The 15,000-nt window shown below is 42.3% G+C and overlaps 1 protein-coding gene and 1 pseudogene across 2 annotated transcripts; both read right to left on the bottom strand.

The window, feature by feature from the left end:
* LOC308639506 (histone H2B type W-T-like) lies at window positions 1–357 on the bottom strand (the record flags this gene model as incomplete). Its single annotated transcript, XM_081277727.1, has 1 exon — window positions 1–357. One exon carries the CDS (start codon window positions 355–357, stop codon window positions 1–3), a length of 357 nt encoding a protein of 118 aa, XP_081133853.1.
* A 10,855-nt stretch (window positions 358–11,212) lies between these two features.
* On the bottom strand, window positions 11,213–14,993 carry LOC308639505 (tetratricopeptide repeat protein 19, mitochondrial-like; annotated as a pseudogene). The gene is made up of 2 exons: window positions 14,778–14,993; window positions 11,213–12,248 (listed from the first exon to the last, which is right to left on the bottom strand). The product of its transcript is annotated as a tetratricopeptide repeat protein 19, mitochondrial-like (transcript).
* Between the last annotated feature and the right edge of the window lie 7 nt (window positions 14,994–15,000).

Raw genomic sequence — 15,000 nt, 5'->3', positions numbered from 1 at the left:
TCACTGGCGGGGATGTGAGCGGCTGAGGGCCCTGGTGGCCTCGTACACGGCGTGCTTGCCGATCTCCCCGGGCAGCAGGAGGCGCACGGCCCTTTGGATGTCTCTGGAGGTGATGGTGGAGCGATGGTTCTGGCGGGCCAGATGGCCGGCCTCGCTGGCGATGCGCTCGAACATGTCCTTGACGAAGGAGTCCAGGATGCTCACGGTCGACCGGGAGAGGATGAGGCCCGAATGGATGTGCTTCAGCATCCTGGGGAAATAGGTGGCGAAACCATCGCCACACCCGGAGTGGCTGGGGCGCCTTGGCTTCTTCTCCGTCCGCCCCGCCTTCTCAGGCTTTGGAGGTTTGAAGGGCATCTCAGAAGATGTGTTGCAAGCTGGTTCAGGCAGTGCCCTGGCACCTTCGCAGAGTGGGAGAGAATGCCAGTTGCAGAGGGCTGGCAGCCCCTTATATAGAATGTATTGTGTCACGCCATGCGCAGCTTGGCCTCTCATTGGATGGCCCTTCCCGCGTTAACCCACATAGCACAACGTGATTGGACGGTCCTGTTCCTTGTCAACCTGCCTTCCAATGAGAGTGGATGCACAGTGTGATGCAATGGTCCTCCTGCTTGACCAATCACAGAGGATGTCTGACATTCTAGAACCTTGCTGTTGCCTCTACCAGAGCATTAGGAAGGTGACACAGGGGGCAAAAGGCCATCGGGCTATATCCACCACATCTCTTGAGCATTTTGAAAAGACGGTTACTGAAGAAATGAGAGAGTCTATTGCCAATATCCCTAGTGCATGGTCTCAGAGATGTGCCAACAGGGTACGTCTGGGCTATTGCTTTGTCAAAGCAGAAAATATCTTTGTCCTGAGAGGAGCCACTCTGGCTTGAGCAGCAGTTCCCTGACGGGGCCAGCTGAGTGTTCCTGGAAGCCAAGGGGCCTGACTGTCCCTCTCGTTCCCATCAAACCCTCAGTGAACTGGGAAAAGGAGAAATGACAAAGCCCCAGTTTCCAAACGGTGAACACGAAGAGAAGAAGGCTATGTGTACATATGTACAAGTTCCTTCGGCATTTCCCAAGTCCAAATTGTGTCGTCGTCGTCGTTTTGGTACTACAGATTAAACTCAGGGCTACTTAACCACTGAGCCACACACAGCTCTTTTTTATTTTTTTATTTTAATACATGGTTTCCCTAAGTTGCTTAGAGCCTCACTAAATTGTTGAAACTGGCCTTCAACTTGCAATCCTCCTGCTTCACCCTTCCCAGCAGCTGCTGTGATCATAGGCCTTCACCACCATTCCTGGCCCATATTGTATTTTTAACAATCCTTAATCCTAGTAAATAAATACCTCCACATGCTACCATTGGTGAAGAAAGATAAAGGTTCCTGGCTGATTAGACAAAGGTGCCAAAACCATGCCCCGGAGAAAGGATAGCATCTTCAACAAATGGTGCTGGGAAAACTGGAAATCTATATGCAACAAAATGAAATTGAATCCCTATTTCTCACCATGCACAAAAGTTAACTCAAAATGGATCAAGGATCTAGGGATTAAACCAGAGACTCTGCGTCTAATAGAAGAAAAAGTAGGCTCTAATCTCCATCACATGGGGCTAGGCCCCAACTTCCTTAATAAGATGCAAATATCACAAGAATTAAAACCAAGAATCAACACATGGGACGGATTCAAACTAAAAAGTTTTTCCTCAGCAGAAGAAACCATATGTGAGGTGAATAGGGAGCCTACATCCTGCGAACAAATTTTTACCCCTTACACATCAGATAGAGCTCTAATCTCTAGGGTATATAAAGAGATGAACAAGATAAACACCAAAAAAAACCCCACAAATAATCCAATCAATAAATAAATGGGCCAAGGGCCTGAACAGACACTTCTCAGAAGAGGGTATACAATCAATCAACAAATATACGAAAAAATGTCCATCGTCTCTAGCAATCAGAGAAATGCAGATTAAAACTACTCTAAGATACCGTCTCACTCCAGTAAGAGTGGCAGCTATTATGAAGACAAACAACAACAAGTGCTGGCGAGGATGTGGGGAAAAAGGTACACTCGTACACTGCTGGTGGGACTGCAAATTGGTGCAGCCAATATGGAAAGCAGTATGGAGATTCCTTGGAAAACTGGGAATGGAACCACCATTTGATCCAGCTATTCCTCTTCTCAGACTATACCCAAAGGACCTAAAAACAGCATATTACAGGGACACAGCCATATAAATGTTTATAGCAGCACAATTCAGAATAGCTAAAATGTGGAGCCAACCTAGATGTCCTTCAGTGGATGAATGGATAAAAAAATGTGGCATTTACACACAATGTAATATTACTCAGCAATAAAAAAGAATAAGATCATGGCATTTGCAGGGAAATGGATGGCATTAGAGAAGATTATGCTAAGTGAAGTTAGCCAATCCCCAAAAATCAAATGCCGAATGTCTTCTCTGATATAAGGGGGGTGACTCAAAATGGGGTTGGGAGGGAGAGCAAGGGAGGAAGATTACCTCTAGATAGGGAATAGGGGTGGGAGGGAAAGGGAGGGTGAAGGGGAATAGCATGGAGGGTGAAAGGAGACCCTCATCATTATACAAAATACATGTATGAAGATGTGAATTTGTTGTCAACATACCTTATATATAATCAGAGATATGATAAATTATGGTATAATGGTGTATTAAGAATTGTAATGCAAATAAATAAATATAAGTGAAAACTAAAAAAAAAATTAAAAGCCAGGGAAAAGGATGCAACTGCTCTGATTATAATTCTATATAATTTTGACTTCTGAGCCATGTAAATGCTTACATTTCAAAAAAAAAGGGTTCCTGGCTGAAATTCAATATGACACCATTTCTGTAATAAACCACCAGAGGGAGAGAAAGCTAGTTTAATCTCAGTAACTCGAGTCTATTATTCACCACTACAATTTCGCTACCGACCTGCTCCAGTGCGGAAGCACATCCATATCTGCCTCACCATTACCTAGACAACATTCTGGCATGTGTAATCCAAGTCTCTTTTCCCTATGAAGAAATGTTAGGCCAGTTTGGTCCATTATTCGTTCAAATCTGATTTTTTTTTCTTTTCTTTTTTCTTTTTTCTTTTTTTTTGGTGGTGGTGCTAGGGATTGAACCAAGGCCCTTGTGCATGTAAAGCAAGCACTCTACCAACTGGGTTATATCCCCTAAATCAGTTTTTTTTTTTTTTTGTTTTCCTAGAATAACCCACCTTGGTTTGAGCTGGAATTCCCTGACATGGCCAGCAGAGTGCTCCTGGAAGTAGAGACTTGGCTGCATACCCTCTGTCTTCAGATTTGACCAAAACTCTCAGAGAATCAGAAAAAGTAGAAATAGCATAACCACAGTACCAAACCCAGAACACAAACAGAAATCGGTACACATACATAAATGTTAATTTTTTCTTTATCATCTACCAAGTGTAAAATGGTTTTCTTTCTTTTTTCCCCCCGTAGCTTTGTTGAGGTTAAAGTTAAGTACAATAAAATGCACATATTTGCAGTATGTAGTTTGATCAGTTTTGACATGTATGTAACCAATACAATCAATATAAAAAGCATTTTCATTACTTTTTTATAATTTGAAATCATACAGACTGTGTTTCCTGCATGATTTACTACATTAGAAATCAAACACCTTAAGATTATATAGAACCCCCCCCCACACACATCAACTATTTCAAAATTAAATGGTGCACTAGTATATATCTCTGGGGTCACAGAAGGAAGCACACGAACAGTAAATAAAAAGTGTTTTGAACTAAGTGATAGTAAAAGTTTACAATATCAGGATCTCTGGGATGGAACAGTACTCAGACATTTATAACTTAAAGTACTTGTATCCAAAAGAAGCTAGAATAACAATCAAATGATTCTCAAATGAAGTAGTAGGAAAGAAAAAATAAGAGTAGGAGCCCAAATATATGAAATAGAGTAGAAATAATACAGCTAAAATTTGATGAAAATCAAACAAGTCTAATTAAGAAAAAAGCAAGAACACAACAATTAATATATCAATGGAAAGGGAGCAATCAAAATAACCCTACAGATGCTAAAAATATATTAAGGTATGCCAACATATGTGATAGCTTACATAACATGGTCTACATTAGAGAAGGATCCGTGTGCTGCTGAGAAGAAAGTGTGTTCAGTCACTGATGAATGAAATATTCTACATATATGTCTGTTAAGTCTAAGTTATCAATTGTGTTATTTAGTTCTAGTTCCTTTGTTTAGTTTTTGTTTGGAAGATCTATCCAGTGCCGAGTTCACCCAGTTATTATTAAAGTCACCCAGTATTAATGTGTTGTGGTCTATTTGATTCTTGTAGTTGAAAAGGGTTTGTTTGATGTATGTAGATTCTCCATTGTTTGGGGCTTACCTATTTATGATTGCTATGTCTTGTTGATGTATAATTTCCTTAAGCAGTATGAAATGTCCTTCTTGGTCCCTTATGATTAACTTTGGCTTGAAGTCCTCTTTATCTGATATTAGGATAGAGAAACCCCTGCTTGTTTGCGCAATCCATGTGGTTGATATGTTTTTTTTTTCCCCAACCTTTCACCTTCAGTCTGTGGATGTCTTTGCCTATGAGGTGAGTCTCTTGGAGATAGCATATTGTTGGGTCTTGTTTTATAATCCAACCTCCCAGACTATGTCTTTTTATTGATGGGTTTAGGCCATTCATGTTCAAGGTTATTATCGAGATGTGATTTGTGTTCCCGGTCATTTTGGTTTATTTCAAGTTTTTAATTTGAATTAGTATCTCCTTTGATTGACTGTTTCTCCCATTGCTGGTTTTCACTTTTTTTTTTTTTTCATTTCATCTTCATGGACTATTTATTGAGAATATTTTGAAGTGCAGGCTCTCTGGTTGTGAATTCTTTTAATTTTTGTTTATCATGGAAGGTTTGTATTTCATTTCAAATCTGAGGCTTAATTTTTCTGGATACATGATTCTTGATTGGCATCCATTTTCTTTAAGAGCTTAGTATATGTTGTTCCAGAACATATGTTGTGGTAGTGTTGGAGTATTTTTACAGATGATGTCATCGGTTTTACAATTTTTCCAACAAGAGCCGTCAATTGGCTTGGTGTATCTTCCTCCCTTCTGCTTGTCATGACAAAGACCTCTCCACAGGTGTGGCTGTATACTGGACCGGTAGTCAATCACGGGTAAGATCCAATTACAATGGTACCAACCTAAGACAGGAGGCTGATGCCCTGAGGTCAGCTCATCCGAAGACGGGTAAGGACCATATGTAGTATTGGACAACCTAAGGCAGGCACGGTCCCTAAGCCACATGCTTGTTGTTTAAACAGAGAGGGGGAGATGTTGAGAGCCACAGCCAAAGGGGGCCCAGCAAACTTCCAGCTGCCAGCAAACTTACAGCTGCCGGCTGATGATTGGCTCACAGCGGCCCCAGCAACATCTAGCTGATTGGCTCCTCTGCGGTGATGTTCATTGGGCTGTTTCCCCGCCCTTCAGACTGCCAGCTGATGATTGGTTCACAGCGGCCCCAGCAACATCTAGCTGATTGGCTCCTCTGCGGTGATGTTCAATGGGCTGTTTCCCTGCCCTTCAGACTGCCAGCTGATGATTGGCTCACAGCGACCCCAGCAACATCTAGCTGATTGGCTCCTCCACGGAGCTGCTCATTAGGGGACTTCTTTGGCTCCGCCCACGCGACCCAGCCAATCAGCCTCAAGAGCAGGAGGATTGTGGGAGGTGGTGAGGTTTGTGTGGGGGTGAGAGGCTTGGGGAAGCCGGTGGTGGCAGTTGGGCTCTGAGGGTTTTTTCCTGAGGAGCTGTTTTGTTTGGCGTTTGTACTTCTAAAAATAAAGTTAGTTTCTTTTGACAAGTGGCTCCTGAATTGTGCCCAGCCAGACTGCGGCACCTCCTAGCTTTGAGGGTGTGGGTTGAGAAATCAGCTGAGATCTGTGCTGATTTCTTCCTATGTGTAATCTGATATTTTTCTCTCGCAGCCTTTAAAATTCAATGCTTATTCTGTATGCTAGGCATTTTCATTATAACGTGCCTTGACATGGATCTGTTGCAATTTTGCACATTTGGGGTCCTATAATCCTCTTGTATTTGATTTTCCATTTCATTCTTTAGATTTGGGGATTTTCTGATGTGATTTCATTGAAAAGATTGTGCATTCCTTTGGTTTGTGTCTCTGTGCTTCATCTGTCCCAATAAATCTTAAATTTGGGCTTTTCATGTTATCACATAATTCTTGGAAGTTCTGTTCATGGTTTCTTAACACCTTCTCTCTGTGGCCCACTCTATTTTCAAGATTATATATTTTGTCTTCGTTGCCTGAGGTTCTGTCTTCCATGTGGTGATGCTTCCTAATGAATTTGTTTTACCTTTATTTTATTTACTTATATGTGGTGCTGAGGATCAAACCCAGGGCCTCGCATGTGCTAGGCGAGTGCACTACCGCTGGGCCACAACCCCAGCACCCTGAATTTTTTAATATACATTTTTTAGTTGTAGATGGACACAATATCTTATGTTTTTTTAGAAGCAGCAGGTTTTTGTTTTTTTTTTTTTTGAGAGAGAGAGAGAGAGAGAGAGAGAGAGAGAGAGAGAGAATTTTAATTTTTTAGTTTTCGGTGGACACAACATCTTTGTTTGTATGTGGTGCTGAGGATCGAATCCGGGCCTCACGCATGCCAGGCGAGCGCGCTACTGCTTGAGCCACATCCCCAACCCCTGTTTACTTATTTTTATTTATTTATTTTTTATGTGGTGCTGAGGCTCAAACCCAGGGCCTCACATGTGTGAGGCAAGCGCTCTACCACAGAGCTACAACACCAGACCTTTCTATTGAATTTTTAATTTGGTTTATTGTTTACTTCATTTCAAGGATTTCTGATTTGTTTTTGTTTTCCATCATCTCTATCTTTTTGTTGAAGAGATCTTTTGCTACCTGTATTTGCTCTCCCACATCACCCTTTACTTTGCAGATCAGTTTAACTATGTACATTCTAAACTCTTTCTCTGACATTTCTTCCACTGTGGTATCGATGGATTCTGTTATTTGGAGTATCTTTGTTTGCTTGTCGTGGTTTGTTCCTTTGCCTTTTCATGTTGTTTGTGTATGGACTCATCCAACAGCATGGATCTGAGGCAGTAGAGTTTCTACCCTGTGTACTTATAGTGTCCCTGAAGTTTCCACTACCTCACTGTTTAGAGGGAGACAAATAATAACAACAAGCAATGCAAACAATTTACATCATTAAGCCAAATAGTTCCTACTATGAGGTCTATGATCTTAATTATCACAATAAACAGAAATGGTATAATCGGTTATTGCCTATAATAAAAACAGCAAGTTTGTGAAAGGGCATACATTTTCAAATGGTGGACAGGGAGAGAACAGAAGTGATATAGGATGTGATGATTATGAGGGAGTAGTAGAGAAGACAGAAGTAAAAGATTAAAGGAAGAGTGAAGAGAGCACAATACAATTGGCTGTTGGCAGAAGAAAAGAGAGAATGGAGGGAAATAGGTAGCTGAAAAATATATATGTTAAGCAAATTTATTTTTTAAAATTTGAAAATGAAAATAAAAGAATACAAAGCAATACTAAAATATACTAATCAAACATCCAGTTCACAAAAACTCACCCATGTAAAAAAACTAACTTCAAAAATGATATAGATGATTAAAAAAAAATAGGAGACTGTATAAATGTCCATTTACCATTAAGGTAACAATTAAACAGTCAAAAAGAATTTTTAAAAAAAAGAAAGAAAGAATGGAAAAAAAGTGTTGATGAAAAGTTAAAGAATTCTTTCTGTTGGAGTTCAAATTATTCTCAGCTTCGCTTCTCAGCAGCTTTAGGTTGGTTCTTCAGGAGTGTGATGCTCCACCCTCTGGATTGCTGGAGTAAGAGAAGCAATCCTGTAGGCAGAGTTCCCGGAGGCAGAGTTTAGGCTTAGGTGGGCTCCAGGCTCTTTGTAGAATGCTAAGTCGCCTGGATGTTTTAAATCAGCACACCTCCAGCACCCAGTACTTGCTGGTCCTTGCTGGAAGACTTTACCCCAAGGATCTCCCTTGGGTTCCACTCATGTGGTGGGGGACCCAATTCTGACCTGCGGACCCCACATTTCCTGGTCCCAGGTTCAGACTCCAAACAATGTCTCCCACCCCCACCCTTCCCAGTTCCAGGCCAGATACATCTCTCCCAGCTGATCCTGCAACCAGTCAGATTGGAGGGGGAGGGGTAGAGCCAAGTGGGTTTCCATGACCAGTTTTCCCCTGTGTAAACCTCTCTCCACGTTTGATTTTCTTCTGGTCACTTAAGCACACTCTATGTCATGCAGCGTGTGTTAACTGGGCCTGTATTTCGGGCCAATCTTGAGTTTGCCAGGAATTGACCCCCTCAGCTGCCGGCCTCCTCTCTGCAGCTGCAAAATGGTTCTTTCCTTTGTCTTCCACATGCCACCTGGAGAGATAGTGGCTTCTTTCCCCACACAGGGATATCGTGCAGCATGTCCTTCTGGTTTGTTGGAAATGTCCTTGGTCTCTAAATGCTCGGTAGCCAGACGTGCCTCAGGCCTCCCCAAAAATGTGGTTTCCTTTAATTCCCTTATCCCTCCACTATGCTCACAGAGGGAACTTTCTGGCTGGAAATTCCAGGCCGGCTACAGCAGTGGCTCTGCAGCTGGGGATTTCTTCCTTACTTTATTATATCCAAACTCCTGTGTCCCCGGTCTGCTCCCAATGTCCAGTTTTAAATTCCAGTAATGTCCCCCCACTTCTTTTTTTGTTCACCAACCTTGCTGAGAAGCTGGCTTTCTGCTTTCTTGCTTTCACTCCATGGAGCAGCCAGGAATGCGGCCTCCTCTATTCCGGCTTCTTCCTCAGTCTCAAAATTGTATTCTCAACAATATTTGGATCCTAAAAGTATTCTATATGCTAGTATGGGAGAATGAGAGCTGTTCTAGGCAACTACTGTTAATCTGATTTCTCTAAGAAATCTCCTTAGGGAGAGAAAGGGAATACAGTGAATGGAAAATGGTTTTAAATTGAAGGATATCCTTCCAGAATCTATGATAATACATTCAAAACCATTTCTTAAATAGATGGAAGTAAAACATAAATCAAGAAATTGAACCAAAGAAGGATTCTAGGATTAAAAGACTTGAAGAAATAGAGATCCCCATGAGATGTCACACCCGATGGCCAGGATTCATTCCCACAGTGTTTCCTTGTCAGACCTGTAAGAATCAAGTAATAATTCTAGAATACGAAAGGATGAAAACCTTTTTTTCTCTCCAAACATACATTGTGATGAGAAAATCTGTTGAAAGAAGCATGCTAAGAAATTCTGAACAGTTCATTTTTAAGCAAGGATACAAAACTCTTTCTTGAAATATCAACCACCAAACATGGTGCCATGTGACATTAAACAAAACAAAATAAGGGAGTAGATTACTGCCATAAATAGCAATTAGAATGATCAAGCCTGGGAAAACTTATTAATGGAACCAACAGACCTCATTCCACCTTTTTCTCAACATAATCCCCATTGTAAAATTCATTTAAATATCCAACTAAAGACCCAAACACAGATTAGAAATACAAAATGACGAACATAAAGGAATTGAGGATGTAGCTCAGTGGTAGAACAGCTGCCTAGCCTGCATCAGACCCCCGGTTTGAGTTTCAGACCACAAAGAAAAAAGAAAGAATGGAAAGAGAAAAGAAAAGAGATGAGGAAAGAAAACAAGAGTAAGTACTCTTTTCAAGCTTTCTCAAACTGAGGTTAACTATTCTACCTCATTCAGACTTATCTGATTCAATTATTTCCCTGTTGTATTTATCAGCTCTCCATAACTATAACAAAATTCCTCAGATAAACAACTTATAAGGAGGAAAGGTTTGTTTGTTTGTTTTAATTGTTGTATAGTTTATTATGAAAATACTCTTCCAGTGCACAATATGAACCAAAAATGTCAGTTTACCAGCTCAATTTCCACTCCACTCCCAAATGCATCTAAACAATATCAGTGTTCCTTCGTGGCACCTAGAAAAACTGTCTTTTCTCTTAGACAAATGGCTATCTGCAAGACTACTGAGGTAAGAAAATCCAACTATGTATCTTGAATTCACATACTTTGAGGCAGGGCAGTAAAGCTCTTTCAACACAGCAGTCTATTCATGTAAAGTCATCTGACCTGATACTTTCCCCATGGCTAAGAATCTCATTCGTTCCCCATTTTACAGATGAGGATACGGAGATCCTAAAATTTAAAAAGCCACGCCTAAACAGAATCCAGGTCAGTGCTACTGCACCACTGGCACACATCAGAATTATTGGGAATTTTGAAATCTACATTGATAGGGCCATATACTGAGTCAGAAGGTCTAGGGTACAGCCCAGACATAGATTTAAAGAGGATCTGAGATGACTCAGTTGTGTGACCTCAGTTGCAAAGGGAGTCCAATGTTCCGAGATAGCACTGACATGTAAGAGGTCCCATCATTCTTCCCCACCACCATTATCAGTTACATATGACCAGATATATAGTTCACTTTTATTTATAATCCAAAGGCTACCACACTTTCAACTGCCTAATTCCCACTTTAAAACTTCATGATGGGTGCAGAGAAACTAAGGTAATACTTTTCCTAATCTATGTGTTTAAATCCCTCTGTGCTTCATGGAATAGGGAAGAGGCACGACTCACTGTAATTACCCTTTGCCATGAGACAGGTAGCTGTGGTCTGCCAGATATTGACAAAGTAAGAGACGAAAGGGGAGCAAATCAGTGGACCAAAATCTTTTGGTGGAGATGCCAGGCATAATTATCACACCCCAAACCCACAACCCAGAGGAAAAGTGGCCCATCTTCATCTATAATTACTCGTAGACCAGCCTGGACAGCACCTAACCTTATGTTACAATGGAAAGCATCACTTAAAGTCAGTCCTTAGAGGTCATCATTAGTCGAGGGTGAAAGTTGTTTTTCTTGTAAAAACAAGTGTGGCGGTTTAATACACCTTGTCATTCACCAAGGCTAAGTTGAGGAAACCTGAGCACCAAGAACAGAGGATTTACACTATTGATTTGGGTGCCACAGACACTGGAATAACAGTTATTCCTTTGGGTTCCTAGAAACATCCATCCCTACAACAAAAATGGGTTTAGAGCTTGATAATATTAAGTTAAAGATCTACTTTTTCTTGACAGCTCAGCCAGTTCTTCCCTGACGTGCTGTACAGAAACCTCATCTCGTTTCAGTGCTTCCCAGTAGATCTCTTCTGCTTGTGTATATCCTTCTCTGCCTATCACAATTGCAGCTAGATTGCAGCACAGGACGATTTGTCTACCATGCCAGATCTGATGCCCTTTGCACGTAAATATAGGCCTCATCGAAGTGCTCAACTCTGTGCATCCAGAGTAGCAGCCAGGTCATTCATGAGCACAATGGTCTGTGAGTATCTTTCTCCTTGTATTTCTTCAGAAATCCGCAGAGCTTCCCCAGACACCCTTTGTGCCTGTGATGGCTGCTTGAGAACAGCAGGCAGCAGGCACAGGAGTCTAAGCACATGCCCAGAAGGGGGTGGGTATTGTCTTTTTCTTCCACTGACATAACGTCTTCTGCTATTTCTTTTTCTTGTTCAGTTCTTTCCTTTAGAGGTGAAATGCAGAATTCATGGCCAGTGAGAGGAAAGCCTTGTCTATTTGAGCAGCATAGATACTGGCCAGTTTTAGGGATATTTCAACTATTGTATTGCCTCCCTGCTTCATTCCCCCTCCAAGCAGGTAACTCATTGTTGCTTTCAAAAGTTGTTCTGCAATTTCTGGTTGACCTCATATAGTATGTGAAGGTGGCCATCAAATCATTAAGTGATGGCTTTCCGGTTATGGCTCTGATAGGGAAGGCAAAGAGCATCATGCAAAAAGAGCACAGCCTCTTCTGGCTCATCTTCATGATGCTCAAATTGGCTGCTTCAGCAGCTGGATGATCTCGGCCTCTGCCTGGTCCACCACATGCTTGCACCCCTGGCGGCAGCCCGGCCCACTCCTTGCTGCGCAACCTCATCTGTCACAGCAGGTCTTGAGAACCAAGCAAGCACTGCAGCAGTGGCAGCAGGACCAGGCCACAGACGTGTAGCATGACTCGGGGTGGTGGCGCCTCTATCTCAGGCACCCAGCCTCCTGCCGGCCTGGGGAGCAGGTGCTCCAAGTAGCCCTGTTACCAGTAACGCTGCTCTATGGCCCGCTGTGGGCCTCAAGCCGGGCTCCAGCTCGGGAGCTGGTACATGCTCTCACAGTATCCTCTGGGCAAAGGAAAGGTGTGTTTTGGCTCAAGGTTTCTGAGTTTTCAGTCCACGGTCATTTGGCCTTACTGTCTTTGGGCCTGTGGTGAGGCCATGTCAAGAGCTCATGGCAAAAGAAGTTGCTCATCTCCTAAAGGCCAGGAAAGATGGGGGTGGAGAAAGAAGAGAGAAAAGAGGAGTTAGGTTACACTATCTCCTTCAAGTGCATGCCCTCAATGATCTAACTTTCTTGCACGAGGCCCCACTTCCTTCAGGCTCCATTCCCTCCATATCACACAACAGGCTGGCGACTAAGCCTTGAACACATGGGCCTTCGTGGGCCTGTGTTAGTCGGTTTTCTGTTACTGTGACAAAGTACCCGATAAATGAATTTAAAGGAGGAAAGGTTTATTTTGGCTCATGGTTTCAGTTTATTGTCTCTGGTTCCATGGCTTTGGGCCTGAGGTAAGACAGAACATCATGGCAGAAAGTCGTGTCAGAACAGAGCTTCTTGCCTCAGGGTGAATGGGAAGGAGAGAGAGAGGGGGGCATTTATAGAGAAGATACCCTTTTCAGGGGAATGCCCCTAGTGACCTATGCCTCGAACGAGGCCCCGAAATCTCCCAACAGTCTTATCAATTATGAATCCATCAATGGATTAATCCATTGTTGACATCAGAGCTTTTACATTATCAGCGTCTATTTGAGGAATACAGGATTCACAGGACAACCATACTCCAGTTTGTCTGCTTTCAACATTACATATGGCATGCTGCATCATCTCAAGAACCTATGACCCTATGGAGTCCATCTGAAAACATAAATGAGGACCCAAACATAGTACAGAAATACTTAAGTCAAAAGTCCAGGGAAAAATGCCTATTCCTAGGCTCTTTGGAAACTGAACTTTCTACTTTTAACTCATTCAGATATGTGATCGACTCCTTTTCCTCACTATTATATTTTGTTCTGGAACATGCAAGCCTTCATGACTTACATCTGTGCAAAACAGGGATGATGGGAGGGTCCGAGCAGAACAACTCAAGCCGCACTCTGCTGTCAGTGAGCCAGTGAGTAACCTGCATCCCTGGAACCACAGCCATTTGCCCAGCGTGTGATCAGGTGTCACAGGTGATCCTGTAAGAGTCTTCCTGCACTATTGAACCTTGGACTTGAGGGGGAAGCCTGTGATCCTTTGCCTGCCGGTTGTTTCTTGGTGGGATATGTTGTGTGCATTGAATCGTGGTGATAAGCATGTGGATCCAGAGACTGAGTGACATGGCCACTCCTGCCACTGAACAAGGGAACAATGGAAATCAATTAGTAGAATGAAAATGATGCCCCCCGTCCCCACCCCATTTTCTTCCTCAAACTATTTGAAGGTAGAGATATTTTACTTCTCTCACCTCTACACACTCATGCTCATCAAAATGAAATTCACCACAATAACTTTGCAGGATGAAAACCCAGTTCCCAGGATGGTGCCCAGTACAATGGGATTGGTCTAGACTCTTGGTCCACCCCTGCCCTCCCCAGATTTGATCATGGCTCATCACTTCTGCAAGAGGAGAGTGAGGGCACGTTTGGGAAAAGGAAGCTTGAAAATATGACTGTTTATTTTTCTGTCCTCATTCTGAGAGAATTGAGCAGAAATCTAGGATCACATTTGGATTTTCAGGTGTGTAACAAGTATATTAGTACTGTGTGAGAGCCCTGGGACTACTCTGGACAGGTCATCCATCCTGTCCTAACGGTGCTGCTCTGTGTCTATTTTAGGACTGTGATTGTGCAATCCTGCTCCTCATGGCTTCTGCTGTTGCCATGGAATCCTGCAATGGGTCCATCATCTTACTACTTGTGTGTTCAAGATCTTCCTTCACGGATAAGTGTGGAATATTTAAGCACGAAAAGCATGGCTCAGGGTGAACATGATGATTGTCCAGGTATTTTGTCGTTCTCTCTCAGAGAATGTATTTTAAGGAACAATGATGTTACAAGGACTGAACTTCCTGTGATAATTAATTTTTGAGAATGACGTTGTTCATTCTGTTCTTACCAGGAATTTGGAGGTCTTTTTCCAGTTGAATCTTTCCAGTACAGGAAAGATCCTAACCCAGAGACACATATTTATTGAGTTAGAACTGATGTTAAGACCGCAGTTGGTCTCATGAAACTCACTCCATTACCTGATCATATTAGATGTGGTATTGGTCTTTGAGTTTTTGAGCTTTTGAGAGGTCAATAGAATCTATACTTGTCTGTATTGACCTACTTTACAGGAAACACCTTAGAACTCACGGGAATTCGTCATTGATTTGCATCACCTAACTCAGTCTCCAATTGGTAATGCATGAAATTGGAATTGTATTAGCAAGTGTTTTCCTTAACTAAATGCCAACAACGTGGGATGAAAATATCAGCGACTGATTCTGCTTTTCTTCTTCCCTGAATAATTTCTATACCTTCACATTGGCCCCAACTGCGACAAGGTTTATCAACACTGTATTAGACACAACAGAGAGGGATGTGCTACGATTGGATTCTGATGTGTTATGGGACCCTTGAAAGAAGAAGGCGATGAGGAATATGGGGAAACTTGGTGGCCTAAAACTAGGAGGGTCCAGTTTGGGGACCAGAGTCTTTTCTAGTTCCTTCCAATAAGCACTCACTCCACACATTCTGGAT

This window comes from Spermophilus citellus (genome assembly GCF_964194105.1).
Source record: "Spermophilus citellus genome assembly, chromosome: X".
NCBI classification, from domain to species: domain Eukaryota; kingdom Metazoa; phylum Chordata; class Mammalia; order Rodentia; family Sciuridae; genus Spermophilus; species Spermophilus citellus.
This window is presented reverse-complemented; position numbering and strand designations above follow the sequence as displayed.